Genomic DNA, 20,946 nt, shown 5'->3' with positions numbered 1-20,946 from the left:
AAAATGCTGGAGACACTGAGGCAGATTGCTGGAGACACTGGGGGCAATATGCTGGACACACTGGGGCAGGATGCTGGACACACTGGGGGCAGAGATGCTGGACATTGGGGGCAGCGATGCTGGACACTGGGGCAGATTGCTGGAGACACTGTGGGCAATATGCTGGAGACACTGGGGCAGATTGCTGGAGACACTGTGGGCAATATGCTGGAGACACTGGGGCAGATTGCTGGAGACACTGGGGCAGATTGCTGGAGACACTGGGGGCAGTATGCTGGAGACACTGGGGCAGGTTGCTGGACACACTGGGGGCAATATGCTGGAGACACTGGGGGCAATATGCTGGATACACTGGGGCAGATAGCTGGACACACTGGGGGCAATATGCTGGAGACACTGGAGCAGATTGCTGGAGACACTGGGGGCAATATGCTGGACACACTGGGGCAGGATGCTGGACACACTGGGGGCAGGATGCTGGACACACTGGGGGCAGGATGCTGGACACACTGGGGGCAGGATGCTGGACATTTGGGGCAGAGATGCTGGACATTGGGGGCAGAGATGCTGGACACTGGGGCATATTGCTGGAGACACTGTGGGCAATATGCTGGAAACACTGGGACAGATTGCTGGAGACACTGGGGCAGATTGCTGGACACACTGGGGGCAATATGCTGGAGACACTGGGGGCAATATGCTGGAAACACTGGGGCAGATAGCTGGACACACTGGGGGCAATATGCTGGACACACTGGGGCAGGATGCTGGACATTGGGGGCAGGATGCTGGACATTGGGGGCAGAGATGCTGGACACTGGGGCAGATTGCTGGACACACTGGGGGCAATATGCTGGACACACTGAGGCAGGATGCTGGACATTGGGGTAGGATGCTGGACATTGGGGGCAGAGATGCTGGACACTGGGGGCAGAGATGCTGGACACTGGAGGCAGAGATGCTGGACACTGGAGGCAGAGATCCTGGACACTGGGGGCAGAGATGCTGGACACTGGGGGCAGAGATGCTGGACACTGGGGGCAGAGATGCTGGACACTGGGGGCAGAGATGATGGACACTGGGGGCAGAGATGCTGGACACTGGAGGCAGAGATGCTGGACACTAGAGGCAGAGATGCTGGACACATTGGGGCAGAGATGCTGGACACTGGGGGCAGAGATGCTGGACACATTGGGGGCAGAGATGCTGGACACTGGGGGCAGAGATGCTGGACACTGGGGGCAGAGATGCTGGACACACTGGGGGCAGGACTGGGACAGATGAGGCAGGATTGGAGACATGGGCAGAATGTAGATACGGGGCATGATTGGAGACATGGGGCAGGATTGGAGACAGATCGTGCAGGATTATGGGGCAGGATGGATACGATGGAGACTGATGGGGCAGGATGGGGAGATCATATGGGGCAGAATGGATACTCATGAGGCCAGGATGGGAGAACATATGGCTGGAGCCAGGAATGAGATACACGGGGCCAGGATAGGGGATATTATTATTACCATAGGGCCTAATTAAGGGATATTATTACTGCAGTGATGTATTTATTTTAATTTTTGAGGACACTGTTTTAAATGGGGGGGGGGGGGCGGTCCTGTTCCTGTTACTGTATAGAGTGACCTTATGTTGCCTCTTTTTCTTCATGTGGTGTAATGTAGAAGTTGGGAAAAATAAAGTAATGTGTTCTGCAAGCGGAGCTCGAGATAACTGTGTTATTTCCTGCAGAGACGAGTCCTGGCTGGATGAAGTAATGGCGGTCTGTGCTGGATGAAAGATGAAGGACTTCACCTAGAGACGTCACCGTCACTGGTGAGTCAGTGTTACCTATACACTGACACTATACACTGTATACCAAGGGTGTCAAACTGCATTCCTCAAGGGCTGCAAACAGGTCATGTTTTCAGGATTTCCTTGTATTGCACAGGTGATCATTTAATCACCTGCACAGAATGATTCCAGCACCTTGAGCAATGAGAAGGAAATCTTGAAAACACGCATGGTTTGAGGCCCTCGAGGAATGCAGTTTGACACCCCTGCTGTATACTATATACAGAGCTCCTGTGTGTAATGTCACCGGTGATCACTGTATTACCTCTACACAGACACTGCATACTAAGTACAGATCTCCTTTGAATACTGGCACTTATGGTGTTTTTTTTTGTTTGTTTTTTTCTTCCTAACTGAAGGGTAAATTGACTAGATCAATGGATGTTTGACAGGTTACAGTTTCACACAGCAACTATTTTTCTGGAATATTGTGGTTCAGGTATAGCATGACCCCGTCACATGACCGGGGGGCCCACACTGTCTGAACAGCCCGGGGCCCTGGCTACCCTTAATTCACCCCTGCTTCAAGTACAGGTTGTAAATATTTTTAATATTCTTGCCTGTCAATGTTAGACCATAATGTACCGTAGATTGGGTATCTCCATGCATCATTTCATATTACATATTCATTACTATTAATTTTGAGCACAATCGTATTGCACAGTGTGAATTTGGAGGTGGCATAGAAATTGTAGGTTTGTCTAATATTTCTTCCAAGATGCCTATCATTCATCGGCTTGCTTCTTGTGTCACTCGGGTGTGGTATCAAGTAAGAACACACAGGAAGTATATGCGCTAAAGCGTGAAAAGAAAAAAACTCATTTGCAGAGCAGACAGAGGTACAAGCAAGAGGAAACCCACCCTCCACATTAACCAGTAAGTGACTTCCAACATCTATTGTGCCTGCTCTGGTCTCTCATTACCTCAATCTTTTATCTATTTTGTTGTCCAGTCCTCGGCCAGCTTCATAACTCTCCATTTGATGTTGACAAATAGATCTTTGAAGTCTGAAGATGCTGATATTGCAGTTTACAGATGTGCTCAATGAGGTTGCAGAACATGTGCTCAGATATGACCCGTTGACGCACTGAGGATCTTCATGTCATTGTGGCGACCATAGAGTCCATATGACATCAACTTTTGGTTTCTTCTAGTAGATCTGCAGATTGCAATATTTTTGGGGCTATGGTGCTTGCGCCAAAGTTTGCTTATTACTGGATCATGAGGTTCTTCATACCTTTTTGGTTTGACCACCATATGTCCCACCATCATTTCATGTAACGTCTGCTATACAGTATATTTGCTGTATTGATTTATCAGTTATTCAACATCTTGTAAAGTTGATATTTCTAGCTTATTTGTATGTCATTAAAATTGTTTCATTTCACATTCAGAAAATGGTTTTTCTGACAGGTATGGAAGGGTGCAGCCTTTTTTTTTTTTGTACCACACCATTTCTAACCTGGCAAGAAAAAAATGAAAAGGGTCTGCTTTGCTTCACCAGCACTGTGGCCCTTTTTTTATTTAGAGTATTACTGGAGTCTTAAATGTCAGACCCCTGCCAATCATCTAGACATGACATATCACTGGTAATTCTGCACACATGCTCAATTATTATATAGGTTGCCAGGCTGGTCATGATATCCACTGTCCAGGATCATGAGGGCACAGAAAGGAGCACCAAGCCAAAAGATGCATCCCCCAAATGGCAGCATGCATTTAGTTGTGACTTTGGGGCTAGGATGAGCATCAGTACTCCAAGAGCTGTATTTTTATTACCTTACGTGATTGAATATAATTATAGGGGCTGGATCACTTTACAGAAAACAGAATGTCCATAAATCCACGCAATAAATGATATCATAAAAATATATATAGCCTATGGCCCCAATTCATCATTGCTGGTTTTCCAGTTTTCTGGACTCAATTGCTTTTTTTCAGCGGTCTTAGTATGTCCACCTTATTCTCTATATATTTGTCACCACTTTTCAAGTTGTCTTTCCTTTTGAAGTGTTTTCTTTTAATATTTTTCTTTAACAACTTTGCTTATCCAGATGTTTTAGATAGATTCACAAAATGCCACTTTTACCAAATGTTGCATTTTTTTTAAAACATTTTTTGGCACATCTCCCTCCAGTTCTTGCCTGGAAAAAAGGTTTCTGTAGGAGTTTTCAATTTTGTGCATTTTTGGAACTTTTGTAATGGATTTTAGTGCTGAAAAGTCCCAAAAACTGGCTAAAGACAAAAATAGAGAGCAGTTTTTATTTTACGCAAAATTCGTCAACTATTTGTGCCATGTTCAAAGTTTAAATTTAAAAAAAAACTGACAGTCACATAGAAATATAGACTAAGTGTTCACAGGTGCTGAACCTAGTCACCAACTCATATGCATACAAACAAAAAAGGCAGCACTCTGTGGCACCATAGCATGCAAATATGAAAATTGAATTGCATTATGGCACTAGAAATATGAGAAATTTGAGAAAACTTAGCGCATAAATTGGCCAATTCATGTGTACCTGGAAGCCATGGTAAGGCGTTTCTCTCTTCCGAGACCTAATTTATGCAATTTTTCATATTTCTTGGTCTATGTTTGGATGTGACGGTCAGTTTTTTAAAATTTGTATTCATTAGCCTTCTGACTGAGAACTCCGCTTTTAGCCACAGGTGTTTTAATTACAGCAGGGCCACTACCCCTCCACAGAGAGAGAGATTTTAGTCTAAGGGAGGATTCACATTAGGTTCCCATTCAGATGAAGACTTTATTCTAAGAGGGGAATGGCAGTGTTAGGTCCTGGAAAAAAGAAATGCCTTACCGTGGCTTCCAGGTACACATAAATTGGCCAATTTATGCGCTAAGCTTTCTAAATTTTTCATATTTCTAGTGCAGTAATGCAATTCAATTTTCATATTTCATATTTGCATGCTACGGCGCTTCAGAGTGCTGCCTTTTTTAGTTTGTATGTTCAAGAGTTTGGCACAAAAAAGTCAGCGAATACAAAAAAACAAAAATAATCAGTGAATACCACAAGACGAAAAAAAAAGAGAAGTGAATTCAATAAACAGCAAATAATGAATCAGATCCTATTGTATATTTTATATGTAGAGCGGCTTACAATGTATTCAATCTGATACAAAGTGAACAGATTTCTTCAAACTTCAAATCACAGTTTTGCAATATATACAATATAATATTATGGTATAAATAGCATTGCAAATTCATTCTACTGATTGCTACATTTGCAATGAGACCAAATACATAGACTATTTACTTTTTTTTTTTAACCTTTATTCAATAAAAACTGTATTTATGGGGAAGAAAAAGTATTTTGTATTTTATTTGTACTCATTAGTAAACTCTTAATAATCAATGATTAGAAGGTTGTTACAAAACTTTACCCTAATATACTATATACTTGCAATAACTATTGCACCATGGACTAACCATAATACAGAAAGCCGAATGTTAACTTCATAGAAAGGAAAAACAAGGGGCTAGGAGAGGAAGATATTTCAGGTGTATGATAAATATAGAATTACAACTTTTTAACTTTTTTATTTTTTACTTTTTTTTTTATAATGGAGATAAATGCTCTATTACCCTGGCTAATGTCATACTGGATTGTTGTAGGGTTTTTAAGTCAGTTTCCATGATAAATAGATTGTTTCTATGTTTCTACAGATTTAGCAAATACACAAACATTGCAGCACGAGGGGAGACCTAAAACGTGTCTCCATTTTCTTGACCTAGGGTTTTAGAAATATTGGCCCTGATTCATCCAAGAAATTTCACCAATATTCTGGGACAGCGAGTAACATCTTACTCGTCTAATTTACGACGACCTGTGCCATTCCTTAAGGTTAGTCAAGAACCGCAGTAAGAATTCTGGATTGGTGCATTTAGGCACATGCTACTTGTCAGATACTCCAGATTAATGAAGAGGCATGCGTCTGACTCCACCATCAAGACTGCGGAGCAAATTGCCGGCCTTGATGAATCAGGGCCATTGATTTGCAGTTAAAATCTGGTAATGTGAACTTGCCAGAAATATTTTACACTGGGCATAAAATTGGGACAAAGTTGTCAGTTCCGTGTCACCGACAAGGGCGGGAGGTGCCTTTTATTGCATGCACTAATTCAGTCCATAAAATGCACCAAAATAGTGTCTGCTTCAATTTTTTTCTATGTTGACCATCGATCTGTGCAGAAAATCACTCACATGCACTAGCAGTGGCTATTGGATTTTGTGCTGTCTGTGAATAGTGCACAGACCAATGGTAAACTGAAAACATGCTCATCTGAACTAGCCCTTAACTACACACTACCTCCTCACCGAGCAACATTTGACCCCCCCCTTTTTTACTTACCGTTGGGGGATGTGGTTTCCAAACTAATCATCAAGAAGGAAATAAATTATGTCTGCGTTGTATCTTGAAAAGAAAAATACAAAGAAATACTATCCATGTGCATGATTCACTAAGAAACTTCAATGACTCAACCCAGGTTAAGGGATTTGGTATTTTGTGGAGTACACATTGTTTCTGGATTTTGCCACCCAGATGAAAAGGACCATGTAGTTCCTCTGGACAGGGGGAGTCTTCAACCAAATGGTCAGACTCCATGGTACAGAGAATCCTAGTATCAGTACTATTTACATAGTCAAAATGTCTTCTGTTTGGCAGCTTGTGTCTTGGGACCTCTTTGCTAAATTAAAAAGACAGTGCTAAGATTCGTAAGATTTACTTGAGAACATCACTAGAGATGCTACTTTTAAAGAATTATGATTATTAATTTTTTTATATACCCCATCCCTTTTCCAGTTCACCCATGGTAGAAAATTAGAATTGTTGGTAGGTATGTTTTCATCATATCCATTGGTGGAGGTCTAATTTCTCAGACACCTCTCCCCAAGCCTTAGATATAGTTTTACACAGACGAACATTAGATTGTTGAACTAGATTGGACAACGTGATGGCTATACAATCATGTCTAAAAATGTTGTCACTCCTGAAATTGTTCCAGAAAATGAAGTAATTCTCCCAGAAAATTATTGCAATTACACATGTTTATTTCCTTTCTGCACATTAGAACAACACAAGAAAACAGAGAAAATAAAGGCAAATTTGACATAATTTCACACAAAAAACCCCCAAAATGGGCCGGACAGAATTGTTGGCATCTTTCCAAAATTGTGGATAAACAATTTTGCTTCAAACATTTGATGCTCATTCAAACTCACCGGTGGCAAGTAACACGTGTGGGCAATATGAAAATCACACCTGAAACCAGATAGACATTGTTTGTCTGTGTGTGCCATGACTGTATGCTGTCTGGACCCATATTCTCCATAGATAAAGGTTCCACTTATCAGAATTTTACTGCCCGTGTATGGTGTGAAACCCTCCAAAATAATACCTAGGAGATTTAGTGTGGGAGCAACGCTGAGATCAACATTTAAAAAGTGTGATTAGTAGTACAAGTATAGTATGTTGCATATATCTGTAAACCACGCTGACACGGATGCTGCTCGGCCTCACAGCGCCCCTTGCAGCTGCTTGATAGACAAGCGGGTCTACATGGTAAGCTGCGTGCGTCTTCCTGTTTTTGCAGTGTATATTAGGGTTTTCCAACCGCAAACCTCAAAGCCTTCACCTCATATTTCATGTTGGTAGGAAATATTCAGCAGTTCTGTTTTCTGTGGTCTCTATGTCTTGTGTATTATTTGCAAGACTCTATTCTGATGCACTATAAACATTAGTTATTGCAAGACAGAAGTATTGAAAGATTGATACCTTCATTGGCTAACCGGAAATTATGTTTGCAAGTTTTCAGAGCACAGAGGCTCCTTCTTCAGGCAGGTTTACAAATGAATTACTGAGACAAGAGCGCAACAATTAAGAGATGTAACCACAGGATGTTTGCGCATGGGAAGGATGGGCTAATGCCTCCTAAAAAAGCCAAGGTTCCAAAATGAAGGTTTTTGTTACAAATGGAGAAGTGGTGGGAGTGATAGCTTAGTGATCTGGAGTCTGTGTGGTACAGGTGTGAACTGTGCCCATTTAAAGAGTCATAAATCCAGGTGTTCATTTTAAACCAGAACATCCTTATCAGCTTGAATTCCTAGATTTTTCTGTTATCCATGAGAAGCCTGAGAACTATGGGTCCTTCGAGACATTGTTCAGAAGAGCAGCGTACTTTGAATAAAAAGTTGATTGGAGAGGCTAAAACTTATAAAGAAGTGCAGACAATGAGATGCTGTTCCTCTAAGATGATCTACAATGCTTTAAAATGGAAAGCCAAACCAGAGAGACGTGGAAGAAAACGGAAGACTACCATTCAAATGGATGGAAAACTAGCCAGAAGGGCCAAGGCTCAGCCAATGATCAGCTCCCAGGATTTTCAAAGACAGTCTCAAGTTACCTGTGAGGACTGACAGAAGACGCCTGTGTGAAGCTACCGTATATACTCAAGTATAAGCCGACCCCCCTAATTTTGCCACAAAAAACTGGGAAAACTTGTTGACTCGAGTATAAGCCTAGGGTGGAAAATGCAGCAGCTACCGGTAAATGTCAAAATAAAAATAGATACCAATAAAAGTAAAATTAATTGAGACATCAGTAGGTTAAGTGTTTTTGAATATCCACATTGAATCAGGAGTCCAATATAATGCTCCATAAAATTTAAGATGGGCCCCATAAAATGCTCCATATTAAAATATGCCCCATATAATGCTGCACAAATGCTGATTATGGCCCCATAAGATGCTCCATACAGATATTTGGCCCATATAATGCTGCACAAATGCTGATTATGGCCCCATAAGATGCTCCATACAGATATTTGGCCCATATAATGCTGCACAAATACTGATTATGGCCCCATAAGATGCTGCACATAACAATGTGCCACATATAATGCTCCTTACAGTTCATTATGGCCCCATAGATGCTCCATATAACAATGTGCCACATATAATGCTCCATGCAGTTCATTATGGCCAGCCCCATAAGATGCTCCAGATAACAATGTGCCACATATGCTCCATGCAGTTCATTATGGCCCCATAAGATGCTCCATACAAAATAGGCCCCATAAAATGCTCCATAGAGTTCATTATGGCCCCATAAGATGCTCCATATACAAATATGCCCCATATAACGCTCCATACAGTTCTTTATGGCCCCATAAGATGCCCAACATAATGCTCCATGCAGTTCTTTATGGCCCCATAAGATGCCCAACATAATGCTCCATACAGTTCTTTATGGCCCCATAAGATGCCCAACATAATGCTCCATGCAGTTCTTTATGGCCCCATAGATGCTCCATATAATGCGCCATGAAGTTCTTTATGGCCCCATAGATGCCCCATATAATGCTCCATGCAGTTCTTTATGGCCCCATAGATGCCCCATATAATGCTCCATGCAGTTATGGCTCCACATAATGCTCCATGCAGTTCTTTATGGCCCCTTAGACGCTCCATATAGCATTGTGCCACATGTAATGCTGCTGCTGCTGCACTAAAAAAAAAATGACATACTCACCTCTCGTCGCTGCCCGCTGCTCCTCAGCGTCCCGTCTCTCCGCACTGACTGTTCAGGCAGAGGGCGGCGCGCACACTAATACGTCATCGCGCCCTCTGACCTGAACAGTCACTGCAGAGGACGCAGAAGAAGGGGCGTCGGTGGAATGAGGGAAGGTGAATATGAAATACTCACTTGCTCCCGGTGCTCCTGACGTGGTCCCTGCATGTCTTCAGGAGCGGCAGCTTCTTTCTGTAGTGAGCGGTCACATGGTACCGCTCCTTACAGTAATGAATATGCGGCTCCACCCCTATGGGAGTGGAGTCCATATTCATTACTTTAATGAGCGGTACCAGTGACCGCTGAACAGAGGAAGAAGCTGCCGCTCCCCAAGACCGTGGGACATGCGGGGACCGCGTCAGGATCACCGGGAGCAGGTGAGTATTTGACAAGCGTCGCTCCCCCTCACCCGCCGCCCCCCCCGCCTTCTATGACTCGAGTATAAGCCGAGAGGGGCACTTTCAGCCTGTTTTTTTGGGCTGAAAATCTCGGCTTATACTCGAGTATATACGGTAATTTCTTAGCAAGAAGTTACCACAAATTTCCACTGTTAAAAAAATGACATGTACTGAAGCGGATACAATTTGCAAAAGAACATATCAACTGACCTAAAGAGAAATGGAGAAACATTTTGTGGACTGATGAAAGTAAAATTGTTCTTTTTGGGTCCAAGGGCTGCAGACAATTCATCAGACGACCCCTAAACTCTGCATTCATGCCACAATACACTATGAAGACAGTGAAGCATGGTGGTGCAAGCATCAGGATATGGGCACGTTTCTCTTACTATGGTGCCGGACCTATTTACCTCATACCAGGGATCGTGGACCAGTTTGCATATATTAAAATACTTGAAGAGGTCATGTTGCCTTACAGTGGAGAGGATATGCCCTTGAAATGGCTGTTTCAACAAGATAACTACCCTAAATACACCAGTAAACGAGCAAAATTGAGGTTATGAAGTGGCTAGCCCAATCTCCAGACCTTAGTCCGATAGAACACTTGTGGGGTGACATTAAAAATGCCGTTTCTGAGGCAAAGCCAACAAATGCCAAAAAATTGTGGAATGAATCCAAGCATCCTGGGCTGGAATAACAGTTGACAGGTGTCAGAAGTTGGCTGACTCTATGCAACATAGTTGTGAAGAAGTTCTAAAAAAACTTGTGGGTATACAACTAAATATTAGGTTAGTGATTCATTGGAATCCACAAAAAAAGTATATATTGTGAGTTTGTAAAGACAAATGCAGACACTGCTATTTTTTAGGACAGCCCAATATTCATTTATTGTTATTGTCTGTAAAGTAGTTAAAAATTATATACATTTCTCTTTTAAATTTGAAAACATTGTGCAATGTTCGCAATGCTGGAAATAAAAACTAGTATAAAGATTTTGTGATTAACTCATGTTTTTGAACACACTGCTGTAGGTATCTGTGTACTAATGTGTAAGTAGAACTACTCAAATGATCAAATGACAACATCAGTCAGGTATAAAGAGCAAAGAACGGTGTTATAAGCTTATCGTTGTATTAAGAGTAGTCTTTTATATGTATGCTTGGTTTGCTACACATTGTGCTAATGCCAGTTTTATATTTTTAGGATAGAAAGAATCCAAGAAGGTGAACTGGCGAGACCTGGTAATGGAAAACAGGATCAGAACTTTGGTAAGAACCAGAGCCCAGTAGCAGAAAAGTACACAGAAGTCATAGGGCCCTACAATCCGATATTTTCTACACTAGTATAATTACTATATCTTTGTTATATTAATTAGATCATTCTGGATGCACGCAGCTACATCTAGGGCAGTGGCCCCCAAAACTTTCTTACCTTGACAGCCACATTCAACCTTGAAAGATGGTCACAAGCCACTTTATATGCAAAGAATTCGTAGAAGCCCCGTCTCCCTCTTTGAAGGTTATAATTTTCCAAGTACCTCCTTATTAAACAATGCTGTAAATCCCCCTTATAAAATAATAATGCCCCAAGTACTCCCTTATAATTTAATAATGGCTCAAACTTCCCTTTTAAAGTGCATACGCTCTGACTGCCCCTTAAAAAGTATTGTCACAAGTACCTTTTTTAAAATGAATAATGCTGTGATTGACTTCTTGTAGTAATAACTAGATGGAGGCCCGATGCTATCGCATTGAGAGGGTGGTAATGTCGCGATAGGGGCAGGCTTTGCAGCGTTGAGAATCTCTCCTCCCCATGTGCTCACCCACCTATCCACTGTCTCTTTCCTCATGTGCTGACTTCTCCCGTCTGTGCTCTTTGCTTTGACCTGTCTACCCCATGTGCTATCCCCCCCGTCTTTCTCCTTCCTGTGCAGTGTTCTCCCCTCAAAGACAATACTGATATTACAGCAGGAGATCGCAGAGGATACATTTCATGAGGTAAAATATTGTTTAAAAACAGTCAATGAAATATTTTACCTGACAAAAGAAATCCTCTGTGATCCCCTGCTGTAATGTCAGTATTGTCTTTTGCTTCCTCCCCTGCCAAGGAGATGAGGTGTGAAAACCCCTTTGTGACCGGCTTCCTCTGCCTGTAGACACGTCGCGCATCTGCCGCTGGGATCAGACGAATGATTCACTGCGCCTGCGTGGAATTCGCACAGGCGCAGTAAATCAGACCGCCGCCATCTTTGTGCAGACAGATAGCTGCGGCTACATTAAAACTGTGCATGCTCTTCTCTTGTACAAAGATGTGGCAGTCAGTGAATTATTTGGCTGATCCCGGCGGTGGCGTGTTTGCGACTGTGTTCCACTGGTGGTACCACGGAAGAGGCTGTGTACGGCGTATACAGTGTGTGTATGTGGTGCATATGGCGTATACAGCGTGTGTGTGTGTGTGTGTGTGTGGTGCGTAGGGCATATAGTGTGTGTGTGTGTGTGTATACGGCGTATAGAGTGTGTGGTGCGACGGTGTTCCACTGGTGGTACCGTGCAAGAGGCTGGTATCACCAGCACTTTCCATATTGAGACACCCAACACTTGGAAGTCCCAATATGGAGGTCGGTGAACTTCCGCCGCTTGGAATTTTGGGATCTGGACACATCTGGACGGAACAGGATGTGAAGACATTACAAGGTAAGTATATATTAAGATTCCCCAAATACCCTGATAAAAAGCAATGTTGCCTTGAGTGCTACTTATAAAGTAATAATGCCCCCTTAAAAAGAAATAATGCCAGAGTGCTTGTATAACAAGTATTAATGCCCCCCTGATGTATACCAATACTGTTGAGAGTGGCACCTGAACAAATAGCCACGAACCACACAAGGGCCAACAAACCATAAGTGACTCACAAGCCACTGGTTGAGGGTCCTTACTCTAGGGGAAGCTAACTTAGTACATATTCATACAGTTAGAATATATATGCACATATTGTCATTACTTTTTTTTAAATTGTATAGTTTTTTGTGTGAGGAGTTGTAGTCTTCAATATCACCATTAATTTTACCATCTAATGAACTGGAAAGCAGGAAAAAATCCAAGTGTAGTACAACGATTGTTTTGTTTATATGAGGTTCATTGTGTGGTAAAATGGCCTGGACACAAAAAAATTGGAAGTCACTTGATGCCTGCCTTTCTTGATAAATATATTACAGGTGTAAGTTGGAGGTATGTATCATGGAAGTGGTTGTCCTCTGTGATGTAAGCCTTTAGTAATGCTCTAGTGCACATAGTAATGAGGCTTGTTTTGTGCATCTGGGTCAGGTTTTCAGGCAGCCTGCGAGACGTGTGGGTCTGGCTACCCACATACCCCCCTCTGGGTGTGGTTCACATGTTAAAATGCAGTCGGTTTGTATAACACATGATCTGTGTGTGTGGAGGTAAGAAGGCCTCCTGTGTGATGTCTTCAGACTGAGCCGGTATACTAGATGCTATTCAGCCTGTGTGTCCTGGACTGTCTCTAAAGAGACTTTGTTGGAACTGTTCATTTTGTTTTGCCTGCACTGAAAGGCAGTTTGCTTTCCTTTGCTTGTGGCATGGTTTATGAAGCACCAATAAAACCAGCCTGGACATTTTAAATGGAAACGGTTCCTGTGTTACCTCACCACACACCCAAGTGAGCAGTATTCCCACACAGGTTATGTATACTAGACTCTGCGCTGGACTTTCTACCAAGGAATTAATTTGATGACCACATGTGGAGTGCAGAAGGAATTTTACCCCTAATATTGGGCAACTTGCATCTGCCTCATGGGCTTTTTGTCTCTCTGGATTAACATGTTGGTTTATAGGTTGAACTTAATTGACTTGTGTCTTCATCAAGTTTAACCCCTTCACCTACTTGGGTTTTTCTGTTTTTGAGTTTTCGTTTTTTGCTCCCCTTTTCCCAGAGCCATAACTTTTATATTTTTCCATCAATATGGCCATGTAAGGGCTTGTTTTTTGCAGGACATGTTGTACTTTTGAACAACACCATTGGCTTTACCATATAGTGTACTGGAAAATGGGAAAAAAAAATTCAAAGTGTGGTGAAATTACAAAAAAAAAAGCACAATTCCACAATTATTATTTTTGTTTTTTCCCCATGTTCACAAAATTTTAAAACTGACCTACAATTATGATTCTCCAGTTCATTATAAGTTTGTAGATACCAAACATGTATAGGTTCTTTTTAATTTACGTGGTGAAAAAAAATTCAAAAGTCTAAAAAAAAAGTTGCCATTTTCCGAGACCTGTATCATCTCCATTTTTCATGATCTGGGGCTGGGTGAGGGCTTATTTTTTGCGTGCCAAGCTGACAGTTTTATTGATACCATTTTGGTGTGGATATGATCTTTTCAGCCCCCATTATTGCATTTTAATGCAATGTTGTGGCAAAAAAAAAAAATGTAAAAAAGAATTCTGGCATTTTGATTTTTTTTCTCATTACACTGTTCACCGATCGGATTTTTATATATGAGAGATCGGACGTTTAACATGTTAACAGCTGAGGGTGGATCGCAATTCCACCTGCGGATGTTAGGGGCACATGTCAGCTGATCAAATCAAATTTTTTTTTTTTTTTTACACCAGTTTCTCTCCGCTCTGAAAAAAATGGGCAGAACTCAGGCAAAATTCAGGTATGGTGGTGGTAGGACACTACAGCTCATCTAATTCAGGATCAGCTGGGGCATTCCCTATGCTAGAAATCTCACTCCAATATAAAACTGGAGTTAGATTTCTGGTGTGGCGGAAGGAGGCACAAGACACTTGTCAGACACTCCAGGATCATGAAGACGCATGCACCTATTCATGAATAAGGAGTGTCTGACTCCAGCACACCCCTTCATCAAGAATGGCATGAATGAATTGGGCCCTATGATTCTTGAAAGGAGGGGAGGAAAAAAGGAAAGCGCAAAAAAAAAAAAAAAAAAAAAAGATTGGCTGTGACGAGAATTTATTAATGCATTCCATTATTCTAATTGCCTAAGCAACAGCTGTCTGGCACTGGTCACTAAAAATTGAAAAATCTGTAATATAACGCTGGGAGCGTCACTCTGTCCGAAGCCTTTATAGACTGCGCAAGCGCCGGCGCAGTCTGAACCCCACAGAGTGACGCTCCCAGGAGATCGCGGTATGCGTAAGCACTGAACGCACACCGCGATCTCCAACGAAGAAGCAGGGACGAGCCTGGAGGGTGAGTATGCTATATTCACCTGTCCCCCGTTCCATCGATGCACGCTGCTCCATCCTCCACATCCTCTGCCTGTGACGTTCAGTTCAGAGGGCACGATGACGCGCTTAATGCGCGCCGCCCTCTGACTGAACAGTCACAGCCAGAGGATGTGGAGGATGGAGCAGCGCGCATCTATGGAACGGGGGACAGGTAAATATAGCAAGTGCCGGGGGCCTGAGCTAGCGGCGACTCCGGCACCTGACCCCCACAGCGCGCCGGTGTCCCCGCCTGCTCAGGCCCCCAGCACTCGGCGCCCAGCACAGCCACGCACAGCTGCCCGCACTCACCACAGCCACGCACAGCCACCCGCACTCACCACAGCCACGCACAGCCGCCCACACTCACCACAGCCACGCAGTCGCCGGCACTCAGCACAGCCGCCGGCACTCAGCACAGCCGCCGGCACTCAGCACAGCCGCCCGCACTCAGCACCGCCACGCACAGCCGCCCGCACTCAGCACAGCCACCCGCACTCAGCACTGCCCGCACTCAGCACCGCCACGCACAGCCACCCACACTCAGCACAGCCGCCCGCAATCAGCACAGCCGCCCGCACTAAGCACCGCCACGCACAGCCGCCCGCACTCAGCACCGCCACGCACAGCCGCCCGCACTCAGCACCGCCACGCACAGCCACCCACACTCAGCACCGCCACGCACAGCCACCCACACTCAGCACCGCCACGCACAGCCGCCCGCACTCAGCACAGCCGCCCGCACTCAGCACAGCCGCTCTCAGGCAGTAGAGCCGGAGAGAGAAAGATGGGAGCAACATATGGCAGAATGGAAACAGGAACAGGCAGAATGGGTGCAGCACATTACAACAGAATGGGGGCGCAGGATGGGAGCAGCACATGATAGAATGGGGGCACGGGATGGGAGCAGCACATGACAGAATGGGGGCGCAGGATGGAGCAGCACATGACAGAATGGGGGCACACACATGACAGGATGGGGGTGTAGGATGGAGCAGCATATGACAGGATGGGGGCGCAGGATGGGAGCACATGACAGGATGGGAACGCAGGATGGAGCAGCACATGACAGGATGGGGGCGCAGGATGGAGCAGCACATGACAGGATGGGAGAGCAAGATGGGAGCAGCACATACCAGGATGGAGACCATATACCAATATAAATGCTTGCCACCCGGGCGTAGAACGGGTTCAATAACTAGTTAATATATATTAATATAAACCATACATGTAGTATCGCTGCGTCCAGAAAGGTCCATTCTATCAACATATAAAATTAAGTAATTATACTGAAAACACCATGGAGATTTTTCACTCCCTGCAAAAACATTAAAAAACAAAAGAAGCGATCAAAGCACAGTATGTACCTCAAAAGTGTATAAATGAAAACACCAGCTCGCCATGCAATAAACAAGCCCCAACACAACTCTACTGATGGTAATATAATACAAGTTACAAGTATCAGAAAAGGGCAACACAAACAATTTTTTGAACAAAATTCAGAATTTATGCCAATAAAAAAGTAAAAAACAAACTATACATGTTTATTATCTCCATAATTATACTGACCTGGAGATTCATGTTTCTAAGTAATTTTTAGTGTACAATCAACGCTGTAAAAATATAACCCGAAAACATGGCAAAATTGTGTGTGTGTGTGTGTGTGTGTGTGTGTGTGTGTGTGTGTGGGGGTCACCATTATACTGCACTGGGATTTTTTTTTCCCAATTCTCTCTTGTTCTATATTGTAAAATGAATGGGAGAGGAAAAATTAAAATGCAAAAAATGAAAATTGGGAAGGGGTCAATAACTACGCTGTTTTCTATGAATACACTGTGTTCCAAATTATTATGCAGATAATATTTCCTCATATTTTCTCTAAATTACCTATCTGAATTGCAGTCATTGTTATTTTCCAGTCATATACTATTCTAGTATAATTGCAATGTTTTGGAACAAACTGCCTAAGAAAACAGTATCTTTTTTAAAAAAAATAAACACTCAAAATGCATGTTCCAAATTATTATGCACAGCAGAGTTTTCAACCTTTTTTTTTTTTTATTTTGAACAAAAAAATGGTCAATTGTGAAGTTATAAGCATTATCAGCTTATTACAAAATGAAATCAAACAGTTTTCAAGTGAAAACTTTATTCTAGGTGATGTTACATTTGCACGTAGGACCCCTTGTTCGAAAGAAGCTTCTGAACTCTCTCGTCCATTGAATTTGTCAGTTTTTGGATGGTTTCTGCTTCAATTGCTTTGCATGTGGACAGAATAGCCTCCCAGAGCTGTTGCTTAGATGTGAACTGCCTCCCGCCATCATAGACACTCCTTTTGATGATTCTCCAGAGGTTCTCAATGGGGTTGAGGTCAGGGGAAGATGGTGGCCACCCCATAAGTTTGTCCTCTTTTATGCCCATAGCAGCCAGAGATGCAGATGTGTTTTTTGCAGCATGAGACGGTGCATTATCATGCATGAAAATGATCTTGCTGCGGAAAGCACGGTTCTTCCTCTTGAACCATGGCAGGAAGTGTTGTTTTAGAAACTCCACATAGATTATGGAGTTCATCTTTACCCCTTCAGGGATCATAAAGGGGCCGACAATCTCTCTCCCCATGATTCCAGCCCAAAACATTACTCCACCTCCTCCTTGTTGGAGCCTTAGCCGTGTTTTATGGGGTGTCCATCAACCAGCCATCCTCCACTAGAACCATCAATCTGGACCATCGAGCGTTGCACGGCACTCATCGGTGAACAAAACAGTTTGGAAGTCAGTCTTCATGTATCGTTTGGCCCACTGGAGCCATTTCTGCTTGTGTGCAGTGGATAGAGGTGGTCGACAGGATGGCTTACGCACAGCTGCAAACCTCTGAAGGACCCTGCATCTTGTTGTTCTGGGGACGTTGGAGGCACCAGCAGCTTCAAAAACTTGTCTGCTGCTATGACAAGGCATTTTTGCAGCTGCTCTTTTAACCTTACACAATTGCCTGTTGGAAAGAGTCCTCCATTTTTCCTTATCAGCACGCACACGTGTGTGCTGGGAATCCGCTACATACTTCTTGATTGTGCGATGATCACGATGAAGTGTCTTGGCAATGTTGATTGTAGTCATGCCTTGACCTAAATACTCCACAATTTGTTGCTTCTCAGCAGCCGACACATCCTTTTTCTTTCCCATTTTGGCAAAAAAATGTAGGCTGCTTAATAATGTGGAACAGCCTTCTTAAGTAGTCTTGCCTTTATTTGGACACACCTGCCAAACTAATTTGCACAGGTATCTGCAATTGCTTTCAGTGATATAAAGAGCCCTGACACACATCACCATCAATGAGTTTAAATGACAAAAAAATTCTAACCTTATCACTCCTAAACTCTTTGTGCATAATAATTTGGAACACAGTGTAGTGGTTAAACCAACGACACATTCACCATTCAAATACCTCATATTCAATACAAAACCTGCAAGAAACAAAATGAGCAAAAACCCTGCTCATTTTGTTTCTTGAAGGTTTTGTATGCTTTATGGCCAACGTGAACATGCGTTCATGGGTTGCATGTATACCAGCTTAATCCAAGCTCAATTTTTGTGTTTTTACTTCTCATTCAATGTACAAACTTTTTATGTTTATTTTGTTTACTTTTATAATGCTTTGCACCTTTACCCTTTAAAACGAACCTGTGCAGCCAGTCAACCGACGAGGTCATGGGATTAAAAGGGTTGGAATTGTTAAATTATAGTCCGGCTAATTTAGATACAATAAATGAATGTCACATTTCTCTACTAGGGGACTCTCTTAATAGGATCTTGGCTCAGTTTGCTGCCAGTTACACAAGCTTCACTCTCTGATGGTTCCAGTGACAGCACGCTGACTGTGGTCTTCCTGCTACTATTGCTCATCCTGCTCTGTGTGGCGCTCATCCTGGCATGGAAAAAACTGATTCACACGGAAGGGGGAGAAGACTACCATCCACAAGAGCTGTGGGGAAGAGCACAGGAGTTCATGCAAAATGCTAAGACTAGGTGGACTCCAGGAGAGCAAGAAGAGGACAGCACGGTAGAAGACAACCAGGATGAAGAAGATGTAGAACTAAAGGATGAAGAGCCGGATATTACAGCTTTATGATATTAAACTTCTTGTTATACAGTGAAAACGTGGAGGTCCTATTATCCACTTTGTCAAAATATTTGTAATGATTCCCATAACAACATACATTGTTATGATGAATGTACCCTACCATTTTATACTCCTCAACACTGAAGTTACAACACCAAGGCGGAAACGTTGTGGAATTATGGAAATCATAAGATGACAGACATGTTACTGATATGCAGATCATGAAAAAAATGGAAGCAAAGTTTTCAAAACATCTCAAAATTATTCCACTCCGAGTATGAACACCATGTGCAGAAATCCCAGCAACTACACACCAATGAGTTCTTAATAGTTGTCTGAGGAATGTTCTGCCATGCATCTGGTGCAAATCAAGAGCTGCTGCTGGCAGCTCCCTTTGCAATTGCCAACCAATGACAACCCAGATGTGTGCACTGGGAGTCAAGTCCGGAGACGCTGAAAACCATGTAGGCATGTTTAGGCTACACAGGCTGCTCAGAGTAGCACAAGCAACATGCAGTCTGGCTTGTTGTATTGAAAAGCAGTTCACTTTGGACAAATTCCACGACATTTCCTTCTTGCTGTTGCAATTTCAGTGTTGAAGAGTGTGCATATTATATTGTATTTTTTGGGGGCCGTATTGGGTCATTTCAAGGGGTTGTCCTGTTGGGAGATCTTGCACCCTGGGTGCAATTTTGCATAAAAAGAAACAACCCAACTGTGCTTTACTCACAGTCACTGGTGCTGCTCAGGTATCTGCTATCGGTTGTGGCATTGACATTATCTCAACAGTCAGTCAATGAGATCAGAGGCTCTGGGGGAGGTGTTCCATCTACATGAGCAGAGCCTCGGAGCTCAATTTGCCTGCCGCACGGTCAATGTGGCGTTAGTACCGCAGCCAATACCAGACACTAGGAACAGTGACGGAGGCTCAGCACTGGAGCCGGAGATGGCGAATAAAGCATTTTTTCCCCTTTTAAATAAACTGTGCCTAGGGATCAAAATGTTTAGAAAGGAGACAATCCTTTTAACTGTTGGGGAACTACATACAGTGATGGTATCATCGAGAGACACGATTCCTATGGGCGACAGGACATAACGGGCTACTCTCACCATGCACTTATTTGTTATAGGGGTCCGGGGCATTATTTTAACACAAATGTTTAACCCCATACCTGATGTCCTGGACAAAGCCAAACCTTTCTTTCAGGAATGCTCTCTTGCTGCAATATTTAGGGCATAAGTTACAGTTTGTAGTGTAACACCGTGCGTATAGTAATACACACCCTATGGAATATGCCAAGGGCAAAAATAGCTCAGATTCAGTTGACAAGAGTATTCAAAACCAACATTAACTTATAGAGTCCTTTCTGGTCTTACACAGATCAGTTATGAGAATACTCCAAACTACCAATGCATGTTACTCCTATAGCCTTTTGGGGTCTTTCCCCCCTTCCCCAATTAACCATACAGACCGATACATCCTTCTCTCCTCTGCTCTATTAATGTAGTGCTTGTGGCATAAAGCATGTAAATGCTGAGTCTTTACATTTCTAGGCTTGTATTATACATGTACAAGAAATAAAAATCATCATGGAGAATTTTGGGATTTGTCACTTTTTCCAAATAAATTAAGAAAATGTTCCTTGTAGAAGAAAGGCTTCTGAGCAAATAGGGTTGGCTTCTCTATCGAGCCCCAATGCGCTTTTCCTCTGTAAAATAGACGTGATTGATATCAGGTACAACGGTCATT

General features: G+C 43.0%; 1 protein-coding gene across 2 annotated transcripts; it reads left to right on the top strand.

The window, feature by feature from the left end:
* Positions 1–2,596: 2,596 nt before the first annotated feature.
* On the top strand, positions 2,597–20,792 carry LOC143764981 (uncharacterized). 2 transcript variants are annotated; one of them, XM_077251149.1, is made up of 3 exons: positions 2,597–2,721; positions 11,034–11,098; positions 18,867–20,792. In XM_077251149.1, exons 2-3 carry the CDS (start codon positions 11,075–11,077, stop codon positions 19,203–19,205), a joined length of 363 nt encoding a protein of 120 aa, XP_077107264.1. In that variant the 5' UTR covers positions 2,597–2,721; positions 11,034–11,074; the 3' UTR covers positions 19,206–20,792. The 2 variants fall into 2 exon arrangements, with proteins under 2 accessions (XP_077107264.1, XP_077107265.1); XM_077251150.1 differs by lacking the exon at positions 2,597–2,721 and adding an exon at positions 5,640–5,705 and having other exon boundaries at positions 18,867–20,786.
* The last annotated feature ends 154 nt before the right edge of the window (positions 20,793–20,946 follow it).

This window comes from Ranitomeya variabilis, chromosome 4, assembly GCF_051348905.1.
Source record: "Ranitomeya variabilis isolate aRanVar5 chromosome 4, aRanVar5.hap1, whole genome shotgun sequence".
In the NCBI taxonomy this organism is placed as follows: domain Eukaryota; kingdom Metazoa; phylum Chordata; class Amphibia; order Anura; family Dendrobatidae; genus Ranitomeya; species Ranitomeya variabilis.
This window is presented reverse-complemented; position numbering and strand designations above follow the sequence as displayed.